The sequence below is a fragment of the Salminus brasiliensis genome, chromosome 3, assembly GCF_030463535.1.
Source record: "Salminus brasiliensis chromosome 3, fSalBra1.hap2, whole genome shotgun sequence".
NCBI classification, from domain to species: domain Eukaryota; kingdom Metazoa; phylum Chordata; class Actinopteri; order Characiformes; family Bryconidae; genus Salminus; species Salminus brasiliensis.
Genome location: NC_132880.1, coordinates 46793113 through 46813414, shown reverse-complemented (window position 1 = coordinate 46813414; position 20302 = coordinate 46793113). Strand labels below are relative to the sequence as shown.

The 20302-nt window shown below is 42.4% G+C and overlaps 1 protein-coding gene across 3 annotated transcripts in view; it reads left to right on the top strand.

The window, feature by feature from the left end:
• Nucleotides 1–19507, top strand: part of axin1 (axin 1) — a 48999-nt gene extending 29492 nt beyond the window's left edge. For 2 of the 3 annotated variants that reach the window (XM_072676394.1, XM_072676392.1), the window contains 9 exons: nucleotides 396–536; nucleotides 4633–4729; nucleotides 10542–10679; nucleotides 12740–13284; nucleotides 13528–13698; nucleotides 14226–14474; nucleotides 14769–14873; nucleotides 16528–16677; nucleotides 17703–19507. In XM_072676394.1, coding sequence (XP_072532495.1) covers nucleotides 396–536; nucleotides 4633–4729; nucleotides 10542–10679; nucleotides 12740–13284; nucleotides 13528–13698; nucleotides 14226–14474; nucleotides 14769–14873; nucleotides 16528–16677; nucleotides 17703–17829 — 1723 coding nt within the window. In that variant the 3' untranslated portion in view covers nucleotides 17830–19507. The remainder of the gene's footprint in view (nucleotides 1–395; nucleotides 537–4632; nucleotides 4730–10541; nucleotides 10680–12739; nucleotides 13285–13527; nucleotides 13699–14225; nucleotides 14475–14768; nucleotides 14874–16527; nucleotides 16678–17702) is intronic. The other variant, XM_072676395.1, reaches the window with a different exon arrangement.
• The last annotated feature ends 795 nt before the right edge of the window (nucleotides 19508–20302 follow it).

Sequence of the window (20302 nt, the reverse complement as noted above, 5' to 3'; positions counted from 1 at the left end):
GTGGTCTTTACATGGGATGCTTTCAGGTTGAAGATTACTTCGCCATAGTCTAACCTGAAATTGGACGTTTGAGAAGTCTTGTGATTTTGATTTAATGCCATCACAGCTTGTTAAACACACTTTTATTGACTGTTATTGATTTGAAGAAGACGCTTACCAAATAGAGGGGTTTGCTGTCCCACTTTAGGGCAAGTCATCCTATTAACAAATACGAAATGCTTTTATGTGGATTGATCTTTTAGTTTGCTATAAATGCTTATATATATTCATCACCAGACAATTCAAGACTTAAGCTGAAGTCATTTTACTCCAATAAATCATTACAAAAGGGCACATATTTATGTTATATTTCTTGTGTAACCGTGCATAACTGTAGTTCATCTGTTGTCCTGCAGGCATGCGCCATGGAGGGAGCCTTTCAACCCATACTACATCAACACCGGCTACGCCATGGCCCCTGCCACCAGCGCCAACGACAGCGAGCAGCAGAGCATGTCCAGTGACGCAGACACCCTCTCCCTGACGGACAGCAGTGTGTATGTATATGCTCACACACACACACACACACACACACACACACACACACATCCACCATTAACTATTCAGACAGACTCATCATGAGCGCGTGAGAGGTGGCACAGGTCACCGGAGCGACACTCTTGTTATCACTGTTATCAATAAGTCGCGGGTTAATTCCCTAGTCAGATCAGCTGGACTTCCCTTGCCCTCAAAGCAACTTTGCCAGCAGTGCTGCAGGGCCTTGTCTTTTAAATGCATTAACGAGCGACAGGAGTGCAGCACCTTCACATCACAGCAGAACACTTCCTCTTCGGGCTGGCAGCTGCGATTGCGAGCGGCAGCTCTCCTGCCCAAGAAGTGCCTCCCCCTGCTCTGCCGTGGGACCCAGAGCAAATCGTCCCTCCTCTGAGGCGGCCCATCTGCTCATTACCCGCCCTACCAAAAGCCTAGAAATGTCATTACTTATGCTAATTACAGAGCCTCCGATTGGGCTGCATGCAGAGCCTGGGGGCTATAATTTGAAGCCATCGACTTTTGTTTCCCTTCAAATTAAGTTGCCCTGAGCTCAAAGGGAATGGCCCCCACGTTGGACGTAACATGGCAGATTCCTGAAAGGACAGGAAATGAAATATTGAAAGCAAATAAGACCTCGAAAATGAAGCCCCTTGCGCAAGATTAAAGCATGCGTTGGCCAAAAGCGGTAATCAGATTTGTCCTCTCCATTTCACAGCTCCAAAAGGATATTGACCACATGCAATTATATTAACTAGCTCGCAGGCAGCTGTATCGCAGTCTGTAAGGTGAGGGAAGGAAAGTCGTATTTAGAGATTCATTTCCGTTTGCAGTTGCCGTCCACACTGTAACTTAATTATTCACCCTTTGAATGTTTATCACGCAGCATGTCTGCAGCGCGCGGCTCGTCCTTAGATTTATGCAGCTCTGCCGGCGAACACATGCTATCATTTAGTGCAGAGGCTCCTCTTTCTTCCCTCTCTGCAGGAAGTGCGTTTCCTTTTAGGGAGGTGAATGAGGACACGGTGGCCCAGGGAAAAGCAGCCGAGGGGAGACAGAGAGACACGGGGAGCGTGCTCAGTTCAGAGATGGCACCGGGGAATCATGTTAAAAGAAACATGAAAGGCAGTGCAGCAGGACAGAAACATGTGTCTGAAGTGGGCTAGATTAGAGGCCATTATCAGCAGTGAGCCCCTGGTGGAGGGGGGTGGGCACAGCAGGACTGGCGGAGCCCCAGGGGGATGAAAGCCTCCCTGGGGTCCCGGCCGAGAGGGACCCTGAACTACCGCTGCTACTGCCTTAGCGATTCAGACGGACGTGCGCCTGCAGTCTGTGAAACAACAGGGGGAAAAATCATTCAGATTCTGCTTTGTGCGCGCCTGTTGAATTTAAATGAAGCGGCTGCTGTTCATGCCGCTGCTCTGACATTGATCACAGTGTGATACGTTCAAATATATGTGTGTGTGTTTTGTGTGTGTGTGTATACACAGATTTAGATGTTTAGATTTGCTTTCACACTTGGTCTTTAACTCCTTAGACTCCTTAGTGTAGATAAGCCCGTTCTTCGCCAATCTCACATGCATATATTTTTAAAAATGAATAATTTCCTCCCTTTGTTTTTGAAAATATTAAATATCACAGAGATAAAAGCACTATGCCCCTTTATGGGCCATAGTAGCTCATAAAGAGAGAAATCAGAACACCACGAAGAGGGAAGAAGAAGAAAACACAAAGGTTTAATCCCAAATTACACACTATACTCCCTATGTAGTGTACTGTGCAAGTCTCAAAAGTGCAGATTCTAAATCTGAATAGAGTAGGGATGCCACTATTGATTAATGTGTTGATTATTTTGCAGATTAGTTGATTAAGTTAAATTGAGCATTTAAAATTCTTTTATTTGGACCTATTTGACATATTTTAACGCATTGACCTGTTACTCTAGGCTTAAACAAGAACTGTAGCACAAGTCACAGTGCAGTTGGGTATATAGACCCATTGTCAAAGTGTATGTGATCTACTGTATTTATACTATTCCCTACATAAACAAATGGGCTTAAAATAAAGGCCAAATAGAGTCATTAGATATGGTTTATATCCAGTCAAGCCCGAAGTTCACGAACACTAGCTGGGACCATTAATCAGCAAAGGCTTAGATTCCCGCCTTGTGTAGATAAGCCCATTCTTTGCCATTTTCTTAGGCCACAGCCACACATACGAATATTTAAAAAAACAAACAAAACATGATAATTCCCTTCCTTTTTTTTAATATTCTCGTCCACACAGAGTCGAAAGCACTCCATGGACATGCGAGCCGTGTATAGGGCGATAGTACTCTTACTCTTAGTCACGTATTCGCTAGAAACTCTATTGTAGCAGATGAATATATCACTTTTATAATAAGTGTGTTTAGCGGCTAGACGACCAACAGATTTACCAAAGCTTAATGAAGGCTGGTTCTTAACTACTGCGGACGCGACGCCGGTATGTTTCCTCTTCAGGTGCTTCCTCCTGCTGGTCATGGTTTGTCCAGTGTACATTTACGTTCATGTTTATGTCATTTAGCTGATGCTCTTATCCAGAGCGACTTACAAGGTTACTCGTATAGCAGAGGTGCGTCAATGTAGTGTTAGCAGTCTTGGCCAAGGACTCGTATTGGTGTAGCGCAGCACCCAGTCACCCAGACCAGAAATCAAACCCCAGTCTCCTACATGATGTAATGGCTCACAGGCAGGTAGTGGTGTTCTCTGCTGCACCACAAGAACCACAGTGTGCAAAACACATTTTTTATGCTAATTTAATGCCTTGAGTCTTTAAAAAACGTTAAAAAAAAAAAAAAGAAATGTTCCGCAACCTAGGCGGACTCTCTCGTTTTTTTAAGACTGTAGACTTGAATATAGCCGACCAGACTGGAGCCAGAAACTATTGACCTCCAGTGTTGCTTGAAGTGTTTTAGAGCTCTAAAAATGTAATTAATTCATTGAAAAAAATAAAATAAAATAATGCAAAAAGGATGCATCAGCTTAAAATATTGATGCCGATGCATTTTCTACTACAACTTAATTGACTACGGTGCTAATCACGGCAGCCTTTAGAATAATGTTTTATATAATAATATAATAGAACAGTATTTACATTTATTCATATATCAAAATCTGAAATGGTGTTCTCTGTATGTAGACATTGTAGTTTTATGCTTTCTGTAGTTCACTGTGCGGGTATTTGAGATTTAGAGCCAGAAACATGCAAGCGTTGTGAGGTTTTTTATGAAGCTTTTATAAAACCCCTTGAAGAGCATGTTTTCAAAAACAGTGTTCTCGTGTGGATGGGAGGCTATAACCAGGGTTTGTACGGGTCCTGGAAAACCTGGAAAGTCATGGAAAATGAACCTGCTAAAATCCAGTACTGAATAATCCTTGAAAAATGGCAAAATTGAAAAAATTACTTGCACAGTCATGAACGTGCATTATGTTGTTAACTAGCCAGCCTGGACAGTCTTTACGCTACTAGCATGGACTTAAACACTCCGTAAACACATTATGGGAAAATAAATAAATACATTTTTTGGGTACTTGAAAAATCATGGAAACTCCTTGAATTTGAAATTGCTTAAAGTGTATGAACCTTGTATAACACCGAAAAAATTTGTGGACGGGGTCTTAACTACACATGCTGCTGTTATAATGAACAGTTTTATAGGCCCCAAAATAGAACCCTGTGGGACTCCCCATGATCTGCTAATCCTAAGTGTTTACCAAATAATTCACAGTAGTATCTGCATTAGGATTAAGAACTGAATAATGAACCTAGGGTGTAAAGGGTTCAATGCATGCAGATTTAATGGGTAATGTCATGGGCTGCATGATACTTTTTATTTTTTTGGGTGCATATATTGTGCAGCCCTAGTAATTAAATACAGCTGTTCTGTATTTGCTCTAAATGTTCTTCCAGATGCACATTGTTTATAAGGGCTGTATAGGGGGTCGTCACTTGTTCCAGATGTTCATAAAAGTGCAGATGATTGACTGTATTTGTAAGTTATTGTTCTGTTTCTTTAAGTTATATTTTTTAATTCTTCTACATTTTTTTTTCTTCCGACAGAGATGGTGTCCCTCCGTATAGATATCGTAAACATTCTCGGCGCGAGATGCACGAAAGTGCCAAAGCTAATGGGCGAGTGCCACTACCTCATATTCCTGTAAGTATTCTTTGAACAACATGTTGTTGACTCTCTTCACACTGCAGCCTTTTTTTATTTATTTTTTTACTCCCCCTACCGTTCTCTCTCGCTCTTCTCCACAAACACCTCTTTCCTCCTTTTTTGTGTCTCTACCTTTCTGTCTATCATCTGTGCTCTTTTTTTTTTCCCCCACTCTTTTTTTCATGTCATTCTTCTCCCTCTCTTCTCCCTGCCTCCTCACTCTCGCGCTCCCCTGAAATGAATGTGCATTCTTAAGATGCACAGCGGTGGCTGGGGGGCCTTTGATCATGTGCTGGCGAATAGCTGATGGAGAGAGAGAGAGAAAGTGTGTGTGTGTGTGTGTGTGTGTGTGTGTGTGTGTGTGTGTGTGTGTGTGTGTGTGTGTCTGAAGCGTTCCTGATGCTCTCTTCAGCTCTGCCTGCCCATGCCCAGTAGACGTGAAGGCTCTTCTCTGATGGCTGGGCTTCCCCGCTGTACCGACTGCAGTATAATTGGAGCCTCTGAGATGGAGCCCAATTTAACCGAGCAAACCCGCGCTTCCCTCCACCAGGGGCTTTCACTCAACATATAGCAGATCGAGAGAGCAAGAAGACATAGGCTACATTTCCAGTTTAACACAGAGGAGTAAACATGAGCGCACCGTCTTGAATCAAGCATCGACTCCAATGCCAAATGTTGTGTCCGTGTTAAGTTTAATCTCGTCAGCAATTTTAGAAGCAGTAACAGAGCCAGCCCAAGACTACACGGTAAACATTGTAAGCAACAGTATATCTGAGGAGGGTCTCTTTGCACATGTTTCCGTTCGGGTCTGCGGGGGTGATGCAGGAGAAAGCAAGGAAATCGTCCTTACTGTCATGAGCAAACTGTGTATTTTCATCAGTACAGCAGGGAAACTTCCAGTGGCCTGATGTGTGGAATTAATGAGGCCTGGGCTGGTTTAATTAAGCCTGGTTTAACTAAGACTGTGATGATTTGTGCTTTGTTTAAAGTATACCTAATGAAAAATGCACATTAGTCCAGAGTTGGATTCGGATGAGTATAGCAGATTTACTCCCATTAGGAAGTGGTGCATGGAACCAAAATGTAGCAGATATAGAATCTCTTTATTTCTGCAAGTAAAGAATTTTACTTGGTGTGAGCAACACAAGACTGTTAACAAGTATTACACTGAGAGAGAAAAATACATTAAACAATAAATACAATAAAGACTAATAAGTTTTTTAAAAAAGAGCTGTAAAAGACCCTTATATACAGATATAATTATATAAAGATTTACAGAAAATGAACATCTGTGCAGCTGTGCAATTAATCCTAGTGCAAATGCAATGCATGTTATGTATCAGTACTGCATTGCATTGAAGTCCAGTTCAGTACAAAAAGATAAAGTGTAGCACACTTCAGCCACTTCAGGACTGCTCAGTTTAGTGTCTAAATTGTGATGCTGTTCTGTAACTATAGCTTGTATTGTAACTGGTGGTAGTGTAACGTCTTTGTAACTACCTATAGGGCTAGCTTTAATATTGCTAAGTGATTTATAATAATAACTAGGTTCTGCACAGATCAAACAGAAACAAACTTCGTGTTTGTTAAGTGCCAAACTAATACAGTGCCTTTTAGGGACATTTCACTCTGGAAATTTCACTCATTTCACTCTTCATGAACATTTTGTCCATTTCACTCTAAGAGAGCAGATCCTGGGTACTGGATTTTTTTTTATTGACTCTATGTGGTCTCCAGCATTCTTAACCAAGTTATCATAGTAACTTTCCAAGTGGTCATAGTATACAGCACATTTACTTTTTAGTAAATTTTCCTGTGTGTGTGTAATATATATATATATATATATATATATATATATATATATATATCATTTATTTTTTTTTTTGTTTATTTATTTATTTACACTGTTGTGTGTATTTTAACTGATAATATATTAGAGTGATTCTACAAAGGGAATCCTTAAATAAAGGCAAAAAATGGCACATTAAAGAAAATACAATTGTTATAAATATATTATTATAATAATATATAATATAAATAAAATATAAATATTACAGTATTCAGTAATATCTGATCAGCCAAAGGCTGGTCTATACTCCTTGTTTCTTAGCATAGAAACAAGAAACGTATAGGCACGCAACAAAAACAGGTCTGTGTGACCCTGGTGTTTACAGAAAAGATTTGGGTGAACAGTGACTTGTAGGGCAGGTTTTTTGGACATGGCCTAATCTGAAGTGGAGATCTGAACTACTCAGCAGTTTGAATGGATAGTTTAAATAAATAAATAAAGTTAGATTTGGACACCGATCGTGCCTTGGCTTACCGTCTTTGTCTGAGGAAAATTGCCTGAATGTAGTGCCTCTTGTAATCAATGGGAATTGTTCTGCATTACGTACAGCCCTCATCTTTGCTTTTCTAACTATTATCTGTAGTTTGTGACATTTACTTTGAAATAAATTAATACATGTGGCTGATTTGTCATCAGATTGGTCAAAGAACTAATATGTTTATTAAGCATTATGTTTACGTCGCCAATCCGATAAAGAGAATGCCTTCCCGCCCATTCAGACTCTTTGTGATTGTAATGGAATGAATGGTTTCACAAATACGGTTCCACTAGTGGACTTTTGCCGTGGCTGGTCCTTGACTGGTCCACAGTTCCACCAGTGGACTTTTGCCGTGGCTGGTCCCTGGCTGGTCCACGGTTTCATCAGTGGAGTTTCGCCATGGCTGGTCCCTGGCTGGTCCACGGTTCCACCAGTGGACTTTTGCCGAGGAATTTACCATTCAGCGTCAAACTTGATGCAGCAGTAAGCTTCAACTCAACTAGTTCATCTCACCTGCTTCCCAGACCTTACAGAGCATCCCTAAACACAGCCAGTCATGCTGAGGTTGGAGCTATTCTAGAGCTCCTTACTGGAGTTTTCTGTTTCACCTTAAATTGAGCGAATTGTGTTTTAAGGTGTCATTTCAGCCTTATGCTCAAAAATGATGATTTTAAAGAATGTGTGTGTGTGTGTGTGTGTATATATATATATATATATATATATATATATATATATATATATATATATATATATATATATATATATTATACAGTGGTATTTATTTCTTAAACTGTATTTTAGAACATTTTAGCTCAGTCAGATCCAGTGAATACATGACCCGGAGTCATGAAGTGTAGCATGGCTTGTCTGCACGGTTCCTGCATGTTCCCCACAATTCCCCACGCCGTTCTGCTGAGTCGAGTTGCTGAGTAATGCTTAAATTGTAGAGCTGCACTGCGCTGGTGCCAAAAGAGCTCACTGCAATCAGACCGTCACAAAGAGCCAGAACTCTTGAAGCTTGTGAAAGGGTTAACACCGGCCCTGCTACTGACGCGGGGGTTGTTTACGTGCTGCCATGGTGAAACCACCACTAAGGTGACACACCCTCGCAGTTCTGAACTACGATTAAATGACATAACTATGTAAATATTTATAGAAAAATATGAGATTGGTGAACTGTTACTCTGTGGAGTATCTCTGTCGTATTAAAATTGTTATTTTTAAATATGTAAAACCACTAGACAGAGGCTTTAGGTTATCTTTATTTATTCTGGAATAAGGCTTCATTAACTTTTATTAGAATGTTTCTCACTCCAGTAGCAGCTCTTGGATTTCTAACAAGGAATATTGTAAACAGCTGTAGGTTTTGTTAGTGTGATGTTATTCTGATTGTAGTCCTAAAAAAAAAAAGAGAGACCTGCCAGTTGTGTAAATCTCTGTTCGGGGTATTAAGGATACCATATTGTCTTCTATTTCTGCTGCTTTGAAGCTCGTGCATTCCATTCTCCTGGCGATTTACCATGCTTTGTCTCTCAGAAAGAGAGCGAGAGACACAAAAATGCTTTTATTCTTGAAGGGTGGTCTGCAGCAGTGAAGCACAGTCAGTAGCCACAACATCTTGTCAAGGCTTGACAGATACTGCTGCTTCACTGGGCACGTAGCCATATGGGCTGGGGAGGAGACTGATGAATCTAAAGTGAGCCAAGACTCGGAACAAAGAGAGCTGAAATGGAGAGTCCAGATCAGATTTGACCCTGTAATCAAAATTTTAAGGGCTCCTTTAAGGTTTCGCTGGACGCTGGCCAGGGGCTGCCTGAGACTTGTTGATTCATCGCTCTACCCCTTTCCACCCCTCCTCCCTCCTCCTCTTCACCCATCTCTTCCAGATTTCTGGAGTAATACATTTCCTGGACTTTCGTTGTTCCTAGTCCCGCCGGTACGAAAGCAGAAAATGGTACGACGCCGACCTTAGATCTAATTTTACCGCTCTCTCCAGCCATATAATTTTCCCAGATCAACTGCGATTATGGTCGTCTGCTGGTCAGCATCAGTGGGCTCTCTGTGATACGGTGTAGTTGACTTTGCCATGTGCAAGGTGGAATGTGTGGTCTGAGTATTAGGTACCGCAGAGCTGGAGCATTTGTCTTGATCAGGGGTTCAGTGGCACAGTTTCTTGCTTCTCCTGCTCAAGCACACCTGATTCAACTCACCTGTTTAATAACCATGTTCAGTATGTCTGTTGGAGCAGGGAAATCGGCGAGCTGTGTTGGACTCCGGCCCTTGTTGCCCACCCCTGGTCTTGACCAACGTCTTGCTGTAGCTCACTGCATGGCGAAAGCTCTCTGCTGTGTTGACCTCTAGGAGTTCAACCTTGACCTGAGATTATTAAAGTAGGGCACCGTTCTTTCCATTACAAGCATTGCGCCAGCCACGTCCCTCTGTCAGCCGCCGTAGTTTTGGTGATCGAGACTTGTTCCACGCTTCTGGCTTCCAACTCTTCCCCATCTCAAATTCGACAGACTTCCTGTCTCTGTTAAACCTTAAATCCAACCTTTAAAATCACATTCTGTTTCTACAAACCCCTCGTTTATGACTTGTCGTTCCTCCTCTATGTTGTTATTCAAATGGTAGTTTGTGTATGTGTGTATATATATATATATACATAATATATATTCTAATATTTTATATATATATATATATATATATAAAATATTAGAATAATATACATTTGTTTATATATAAATATAAGAATAATATATATATATATATATATATATATATATATATATTAGAATAATATACATTTATTTATATATAATATAAATAAATGTATATTTTGCCTGATGGTTTGTCTGATGTTTACATGTTAAATCATATTTGTAAATGCAAAGCATAATTGTAAATGTCTTTGGGACGATATAGAAATGGCATGTGCTTATTAATATTATTATTATTAATAATAATAATAATAATAATAATAATAATCATCTAGCTTTCAGATTTTTTTTACAGCTTTCTTTGAATGTGGGATCTATTTTTCTTCACATTCTGTCTCTTTTCTGGTCCCTTAACTTGTGGCAATGTCTGTCAACTATGGAGAGCTCCTAGGTATTGGAATTAGGCTAGGCAGTATTGTGCAAATGATTTAGCACTATATTTTAAGGCATTTTCTTGATGCATGATATTTATTGCTCATGTACAGTGATTTATTTTTTTTATTCTGAATGTGCTGCACTATATTCAGTTAAGCAGGCCTAATTGCCTAATGGCCTCTGTACTGAAACGTGCAGTTGGTCAGTGTTCTTAAAGCGCCAGCGATATCCTTAATATGCTCAGAAAAGTAGATTGTGGATCCTAATAAAATTGACCACGATATGGTTAAACTTCTACTGTCCTGTTGCCCACCCCTAATCTGAATGATAAATCTCTGGCACTGGCTGAGAGATTACCCCTGGAGTCTGACTGGTCTCGTTTCTTTGCAGCGCACAAACCGGATGCCAAAGGATATCCATGTGGAACCAGAGAAGTTTGCGGCCGAGCTGATCAGCAGGTTGGAGGCAGTGCTGAGGGAGCGCGAGGCGCAGGAGAAACTGGAGGAACGCCTCAAGAGAGTCCGGCTGGTGAGCACGCCTCCAAAACACCACATGCCCAGATTCACGGCCTTATCTTTGTCTTTATCTTCACAGCCGCAGTAGCCGCACGCATTACGGGGAAACCCGAATGTTTGACGTCTAGATCTTTTTGTTTTGTATCTGATAACTGTGTCGAGAAAAAAAGAGGCAGCTTAGGAGCAATCTGGCGTCGGGTCATGATGGTCCCCAGACAGCTCTTTATGAGCAAGGCTGTGGGCTGCATGGCAAGGAGGCTTATCAGACGTCCCACTTCGTTTCTGTTGTTCCTTTGTCTTCGGTGTCAGGTGAAACACCTGCGGAGGCTGAGCCGCTCGCTAGTCTGCCTCTGTGTAATGACTTTGTTTGAAGTGAGCTGGGGCGTGAAGAAACGGCAGTGCTCTCCGCAAATGGGAATCTTTTCCCCCCACACAAAGCCAGGTGTTAAGTCTCAAGGCAGATAATTTGTGTAGTTTGGCCTCCTGTAAGAGGAACCGCCGTCACGGACCAGTAGCTCTCCGTTATTAAGAGCTTGAAGTAGGAATGTCATTGTCTTTTAATTGATATTCTCACCGCTTGCTGCCTTCCTCCGAGATTAGCGCAGAGTTCTGTGTTTTCAGGAAAAAAGCCTCCCGAACTCATTTCAACTTTTCTTTCCCCCTCAGCAGCACAGAACAAGATTGTTGCATCCTGATTTTTCCCCACTGAACCGAGACTGAATACATTTCGGCTGCTTTATTCATATCGGCTTGCCTTTCGATGCTGAACCTTGTATTTGACAGCTCTGTCAGCAGGTCCAGCTGATTAACTTTTGGAATTGGTAATGTGCTAACGCAGTTTGACTGTCATTGGTTTAAAAAATATATATAAATAATGCAGTGTTATTAACATGCAGGTCAAACTTCACCGCGTTAATTATAACATTCAGTACTTACATAGGTTCTGCTAACCACCGTCTCGTCGGTTTGCGCATTGCGGTATGTTCATGCTGGCCCACCTCTTCTTCTTTTTTTTTTTTCCTCCCTTTTTTTGGCATGAGTGGTGTAATTTGGAGCACATAGCGATGACCTGCACAGCTGTTTAGTGAGGGGAGAAAAATAAATAAAAAATCTACACGCGCCAGGTCTAACGAAAAAGTGCGCCACTACCTCCTTGGGTTCCACTACCTGGAGAGAGCATCAAAGTGCTTCGGCTGTAAATTATTTGCTTCTGTTTGCCACTGACTCCAATATTAAATTGCTATTCGAGTCTGTTTGCTCAAACTACCTGTTTTGTGGGCCAGGGAGTTGATTACATCAAGAATATGGGGCTCAGTTTGCTTCTTGATCTGAGTCTTAATGGGATGTGGTGGACCAATCAGAATCAACTGAATGTTGGTTAAATCAAAGGCTTTTTTTTGGCGGCTAACAGTTAATGACCTCTCAGCAGAAGTGTGATGTTGGTAGAAATGGATCTGCTCAGATATGTATAAGGGTGACATCTGGTGGTGTGATCCTGTAATTACACTTTGTGGTTGAATTTGTACTACAAGTGAGGTCACAAGTGAAACTGGCCCTGTAATTTGCAATTAAAATAATCATTTGGTGAGTAATGTTGAATTATTTTGGTCATGTGAAGGACGGAAATACAGCCAAAATGTAAGAGCAGATTATTTTCCTCTGTTTTTAACTATAAAACTGATTTTTCTTTGTTTAAACTTTATATTAAAACTACATATTGCCGTAGTCATGCCTAGTCACCTCCATTTTTGTCATTTTTCACTTCAGTTTTTAAAAAATGAATGAATCATTATTACATTGTGTTCAAATTTCATAAAAAAAAGACCCATAGAAATGCTCAAAAATGACCTGGGATAAAATCCTATTACACTGACCTCCTTTAAAGGGTTAATAAGTTGTTTTCTGTCGCCCTTATGCAGAAAAAACATATTCATGTCACAGCAACGATATACCACCTCATATAATTGTGTAAATTCAGTTCCTTTATTCATCAGATCTACTGTAATCCGTCTAGGTCTAAGCCATACAATTCTAACAGTACCTGTAGCTAACTGTCCTTGACCCTCCTTGCAGGAAGAGGAGGGTGATGATGCAGACGTCTCCACAGCACCATCGCTGGCCAGCCACAGGCTGCCCCCTGCTGTCCACATGCAGCACTACGCCGCACGCTACTCTGACGTGAGCTACAACGGGCTGGCTCTGCGTGACGCTCATGAGGAGAACCCAGAGAGCATCCTTGACGAACATGTGCAGCGAGTCATGAAGACGCCTGGCTGCCAGTCACCGGGCACGGGCCGCCACTCGCCCAAGTCGCGCTCGCCAGACGGCCTGCCCTCGGCCAAGATGCCGGGGATGGCGATGCCGTTGCCGGGAGGCCAGGGCAAGCACCAGGCTCGGCTGGGGCCCAAGGGCGAGACAGCACATGTTTACCACCACAAACACGTGCACCACACGCACCACACCATGGGCGGAAAGCCGAAAGAGCAGACTGAAGCGGAAATGAGAGGCCATGGTGGCTTCGCCTGGAACATGGAGCAACACCACTACGGACCCAAGATGCGAAACTATGCTGACGGGATGGGCGCTGGCCCCAACGCTATTGACCCCATGGGTTACGGGTACGCTCTGAAGCTGCTTTATTTAATTGATTTATTGAAGTCTAGCATGGGCCCATATTGAGGTTGTCCAGTGTTTCCCTAGTGTGTATTTGAACTATTTCATTAACATGCTGATGTGGGATGAAACTGCTGATCAAGCTGGTTAGCATGGTATCATCGTGAACCTGATAGTCTGAAGATACTGTCCTTATGAACCTGGTGAGTGTCGAGCTTATATATTGACCGCCGCACTGTGTGTTTTAGGAGTAAAGGTGGCACGCTATCGAAGCGACCGTTCAAGAAAGGAGAGGACATGCGGAACTTTGAGATGCGAGAACCAATGCCTACAGAGGACCTGGACAGAAACCAGAAGATCCTCCAATGGATGATGGAGGGAGAGAAAGAGGCGGGTCGCTACAAGAAGAGCCCCTATGGGTGAGTGGATCCCATCTGTCACCTTATAGTAACTTCTGATCACCTGTGTAACTAGATAATATCTCTGCAATGACTTATGATTCATTTGCACATACAGTAGTTATGACTCTGCAGTGACTCAGCAAAAAAAAAAAACCTGCTCCTTTTGAGCATCAGCCCTTTATGGCTTTGGTATTATGATCAAACATTTGTCATTATGATTATAATGTCAAAGGCATGTCACAATGCGCTTTTATGAGCATGTAATATTTATGGTAAGTGGTTCTGTTACATTGATAATGCATGTTTCTTAAAAATGTCATTCAGAAGTCTGCATTAGCTGACTGTGCTCTGCCTTATTTATTTTTAATAACTGTTGGATTAGCCCACTTCTCCTTTCCAGCTATCATGCTATGAATTGCATATTATGCAAAATTCTTCATGCGCGTGTGATTTGCCACTAGTTTTTGGAACCATCCCTCAGTACTTCGCAAAAATGTCAGTGACTGTTACAGTAAGAACCAATTCTTATCCTATTTGTACCTCAGGAGCATCTCAGGATCGAAAAAGGGCCAGAGCCATGAGCCGGGCAGGCCTGGTTCTGTGGAGCGACCGGGTGCCGTACACCCGTGGGTGAGCGCGCAGCTTCGCAACAACGTGCTGCCCTCGCATCCGTTCATCCAAGACCCCACTATGCCTCCCAACCCAGCTCCCAACCCTCTCACACAGCTTGAGGAGGCACGCAGACGGCTTGAGGAGGAGAAAAAGAAGTCCGGAACCCTGCAGACCAAGCAGAGGTGAGCTTACACGGTCACTCCGAAGAAGATGCATGGTGGTGTTTGATGTTTGTGGTTGTTGCTCGTTCCTCCTCAAGTTCTAGGAATTGTAAACTTCAGTTTGCTTTTGTTGTTTGTGGCAATGTTGGTGCTCTAAATGACAAAGCAAAAAAAGTGCTGATCCTAACCTGATGCATAGCGGGTCGTGTACGGTCACCTTAGATCGGTCCCTCTGAGTGGTTGTCCCCTGAGCGTAGCTCAGTGTGGTTGAGGACAAGAACAGGTGGCGTGTCTAACTCAGGAGTTGTTCTTCAGGTATGTGATGGAGGTGATCGAGAGGGGGCGCGCCATCCGGCCCGCGACATTTCCCCCACTCAGCGTGGTCCCTGCCGTCTCGGACACGGAGCTCTCTGAGGCAGAGTATGTGCCGATGGCCCCGTGTCGATTACTTCCTTATTCCCCCCATGCCTTCCACCATGCCTTCCCCGCCCCTTTTCATAGAGCACAGCATCCACTGCTCCTCTTCCATCCTCTGCTAAACAAGTACATCTGTAGGGATGCACCAGTATGGAATTTCTGGGCCGATAAAAGATCATCAATGGCCAATATCGATACCAGGGTATATTTATTTTATATATATGAAGTGCAGTGGGTGTCCATTCAGGTTGAAACTCAAAGTGCCTGTCTAGTAACACTACCTGCCTCCATTGCCTAAATGTAGGATAGTTCATGTTCCAGTTTTTAAATGACTAAGATATGAATCTTGAAATTAGGTGAATGGGGCACCAAAGTTGTAATTATCAGCTACAATTTCAGTACTAAACTGATCATAATTTAATTTTCTTGCTCATTCCTGCATAATAGACATCGGCTGGTGACATTATGCACCCTTACCCCATTTCGAAGGGTGCAATGGGCTGCAAATATCGCGATTCAGATCACATCATGGTTTTCAGCCAAATACAATTAGGCCCTTGACAGACCAGACTGGCCATGCTCGATGTGTTGCCATTCACATATATGATGCTATCCTTTGACAATTAGGCATATATGACCGTATATATCGCCTTTTTGATATGCTAGTCGTCGTAGCTAGTTCTGCCGTCTTCTAATACTTAGATTCACTGAAAATTTGAGAGGTCTGTATTTCCATTCAGCGGTTGAATTAGGATGTGTAGGGTTCTGTGTCCGAGGGGGCTAATGTAGAGCGGCTGCAAAATATGGATCATATGTTTAACGTCACCGATCAGCTCTTAGTTGGAGGAATGTCAGCCGATGGCATATATTTGGACTGAAGATCGGACCGTAACATCACCACCCATTTCCTTGGCTAGGATGTGCAGCATGCAAGTCTGTGTAGCCTACTAACACTTTCCACCTCAGTCATGCTCATAGCCTTTCCCCCCTCTCCTCCTCATGTAGTTCTAAAGTCTGGCCTAGTTGAAGTGGTAGTTAGTAAATAGCTGCAGTCTCAATCGCCTGTCGATCAGTCTGCTCTCACTCGACGTTAGCTGGAGACTCACCCGTACAGTGCAAGCAGGGACCTATTTGATGTGAGGCGTCTTGAGTTTGGGTTCCTGTGAGGACGCCTTGCTCCCTTTGAAGCTCTAATGCCTCTTCCTCACGTAGATAGGCAGTTAGTCATATAAGAGAACATCAAAGTTGTACCGAGGAGAAGATGAAAGCAGCAGTCGATTGTGATTTATATATATATTTTCTTGTGGAGAAGCGTGGGGCGTGTGACAGGCTGCTGGAATCGAGACCTACAAGGAGCTGGCAGCAGCTAACAAAGCCCTCCACACACCCACGCTCCCGCTTATCTTGCCCAAGCATCGCGCTTTGGGCCCGTAATGGACAAATACTTTGGATATAATGGTCCCCTGGTCACATCCCACGCCGGCATTGCACTGTTCATACCGTCGTAGCATGAGTGATGCAAATGGCAGATCTTTTGCAAGGGTGCTTTCCCCTGAAAAGATCTGCTGTGCAGTATGCAGATTGTATTTCTTTTATGTCGGTAACGCTTTGATCACACTGTCTGAATTGTTGGGTATTTTTCCCTTCTGTTGAACAGACACAAGGGGATGAAAAAGCAACCATGTGAGAACATCACTGTGGCCTATTACTTCTGTGGCGAGCCCATCCCGTACAGGACTTCAGTAAAAGGGAGGATCGTCACGCTGGGACAGTTCAAGGAGCTGCTTACCAAGAAAGGGAGCTATAGGTAAAGCTGAGTTTGATTATTTTCTGATATTACATCAGCTCTGTTTACTATAGTTTTAGAGTCTATAGGTTCAGTCATTCAGAAAAGTAACTGTGACTGGTGAATTGTGTACCCCTTTGAGAATCTATGCAGTACGATATAGGCGTCCCAAGTAGGGATGCACCGAACCGGCTTTTTATAGTTCTGATACCGATACAGATTAATTTAATTTAATTAATAAGTATACCTCACCATGTGGGAGAGACTTAAGGCATCAGGATTGACTTCTACATTACTTTACTAACATTGTAAAACAAAATATGACATATTAACAAATATGACTCATTTAAATGTACTTTCTAATTATTTTGTCACTAAAAAACTATGGTGCAGACACAGCTTGACACAGCATTCAAATTTAAAATAAAAAACGAGTCAAACTTCTTAAAATACATTAAAATAAATAAAATGTATCAGCCGAAAATAAGTAGCTTCACTTTGTCAAACACACAAACAGTAATCAATCTTATTTTTTACTATTTAGCATAATTCAAATAAATTCTAGCAGCTGAACCTGAGAATAAATCAGTAACTTGGTCAAAAATACAAGCAGTAATCAAACATCGCAAACATGTAAACATTTAGTGCTGACTTACACCAACCAATTAAAGTGAAAGGGTCGGTTCCATGGATCGGCCTAATTATCCGATACCCGATCCAGCTAATTTTGTTCATATCGGGGCCGATGTCCGATCCTAATATTGGATCGTTGTATCACTAGTCCCAAGTTAGATACCAGCGTCTTCAAAACTGTAGTGCACTAAAATTGACTTTTTACAAAGAAAAAACATGTAAACAGATTATTAATAAAACAAAACGATCTCCACAAGACATTTCCATGATTATACGATATGCATCCCCATATTTTGACGCAGATAAAATGCATTTGCTGTGCCAGATGTTAAAAACCGCCATTAAAACTGGTACCGCAGAGCTGTGACATAACCCGACCAATGAGCACGCCTCTCTTTTCCCTCACATCACAGGTATTATTTCAAAAAGGTGAGCGACGAGTTCGACTGCGGAGTGGTATTCGAGGAGGTACGCGAGGATGACGCCATTCTGCCCATCTTCGAGGAGAAGATCATCGGCAAAGTGGAGAAGATCGACTGAGACGGCAAGAGAGGAGATGGAGGAGCAAAGAAAAGGGGCTGGGGCCACCTAGCAGCGGCCAGAAAGGGAACGAGCGAAGGGGACGTGCTGAGGGAAGGGACTGGGTACGTGTATCTGCTGGAAGATAGTGGCGGGAGAGTTGACGAGAAAATGAGAGGAGGGGAGAGTGGGTGCACTGTGGGAAGCACGCTATTGACTCCAAGGCGTCTACCTCCGCACTAAAGCCTTTTCTAGTCCCACACAGCCTGCCCTGTGCTACCAGTCAGCACGACGTGCAGAGAGAGAGATAGAGCCTCCGGACGTACACAGAGGAGCAAGGCAGCATACTCTCACCTTTTTTGGTTAAAAAAAAACAAACAAAAAAAAAAGAAACAAATTTCTAACTTTGACATGTAATGTAGCAATGTAAAGTTTGACTAGAAAAGAAAAGAATTACTATGAAATATGTTTACTAAAGTATCACATATTTTTGATATGACGTATCAGAAGGAAGGTATCCTTTCTAATGTAACATCTCTTGTAATTTTATATGTACTGGTACCAGATGTGTACAGACTGTCTGTTTAAAAACAACAAAAAAGAGAAAAAAGTTTTATATCTATTTAAATATTTAAAAGAAAGATTAAAAAAGCTATTGGTTTTAATCTTAAAACTGTGGCACAGGTCCAGTTTAAGAAGGTCGCAGTTTTCATTAAGGCTCTCTTGCGCAGGTGGCCGGATGGAAACTATGAACCATAGCCCATGCTCTACCAAGTGCTTTTAACCCTTAAACGCAATCGTATCAGTTCTCCACTCAGAGTGGCGCCGGCCCGTGCTGCACTTTCACCGCGTTATGCATTGATCTCAGAGGGGAAAGGAAGGTGAAACTTTCCATAGATGTCTTTTGAACGGTCATGCCTTTATGTCCGGGTTCTTCAACTTGCGTCCTAGAGGGCCAGTGTCCAGCACAGTGTGGTAATTTCATCAAATTTGCAATCTGGGTTTAATCACGTATGTTTGAGCAGGGGGATCACCGAAGTGTTCAGGGCCTAGAACCCTCCAGGACCAGAATTGAAGAACCCTGCTGTATGTCGAATGTTTGGTGGGGGAGAAGGTGATGTCTGGCTGTGGCTTTGTGTACAAATTGATCAGTGTCTCATGGTTTTCTACCTACAGCTGCTGCCCGTAAAACTAAATAATATACCAATAATGCCATCTTCATATATATATATATATATATATATATATATAACAGTGGTTGCTCAGCTTCGGTCCTGGAGATCCCCCTGCCTTACGTACGTTAGTGTTTACCCTGCTCCCAACACACCAGATCCAGCAAAACGGACCATTAACAAGCCCTACCTGAGTTGTAGGTAGTGTGTTAGAGGAGGAAACCACTACATTGTGTATGGCGGAGGAGAGGTTCCTCCAGCACCCGAGGGCTGCTACGTAGTCTAGGACCACTGATCTAGTCTAACCCACAGTATGTGGATGGGCCCAAGTAGAGCTTCTATCAGACTAATAAGTTTAAGAAAATTTAACCTCTTACAAAAATGTAACCTTAAGCAAAATAACCCATCAGCAACTACTTTTATATGTACTAAATATCAAAGCTCACCATTGGAGGGGAGGGAAGGGTATTCAGGTGTTTTGAGAGGGGGTGTTCAGTCGTCCAAGTGCTTGCATTGGTTGCATTTAGTGTGGATGGGAGGGAGGGATGGGAGGAAGGGAGTGGTATTCGGGGCTTCCGTACGTGAATGTGTGTGTGTCTAATGGATAAAAAGGTGAGGGCATTGTGGAGTGCTGGTGTGCTGGTGTTTGCCGGGTGCCACTGGCCTATCTAACGATCATGTTTACACTTACCTTAACGTATTACAAAAAAGAGAACCGAATAACGAATTGTAGCCTTTTTTAGCTCAACGCAGCTGAATTTGGTGCCTGGCAGGAATGGATTGTTTTTCACAAAAATGTAACTCTAGCATAAAATGATATACCTTGTTAAGAGGTCATTAAAACACCAAAGAACAGTAAGTATATCGTAGGGATTACAGATGTGCTCTCCATTTCCGTTTTCTGGTTTTGTAATAATGATTTCCATCCTGTTGTCCTGTTTGTCACCAAGTTAGCCAAACCCTTTGTATCAGAAAGTGTCTGTGAAGCTATTGTGCAGAGGGGATGGTATGTGTGTGTTTGTATTTGTGTGTTCTGTAGGGACTTCTGTAATGCTTGTTTGGGACTGATGTGGGCTGGCCCTTATTTTGGTGTGTACAGCTGAAAAGAGGCAGCTCAAAATGGTGCTGTAATGCTACACTCTTGAAAATGAAAGGTGCTCCCAGTGGTTCTTCAGCGATGCCATTGAGGAAGAACCACTTTTGGGTCCATAAAGAACTCTATATATATACCTATATGCCAATATAAAGAATTGAAGTCCTAACAGAAAGTCTGACATCAGATTGAGGATGTGTTTTCAAAAAGCAGAACGTCAAAAACAGCT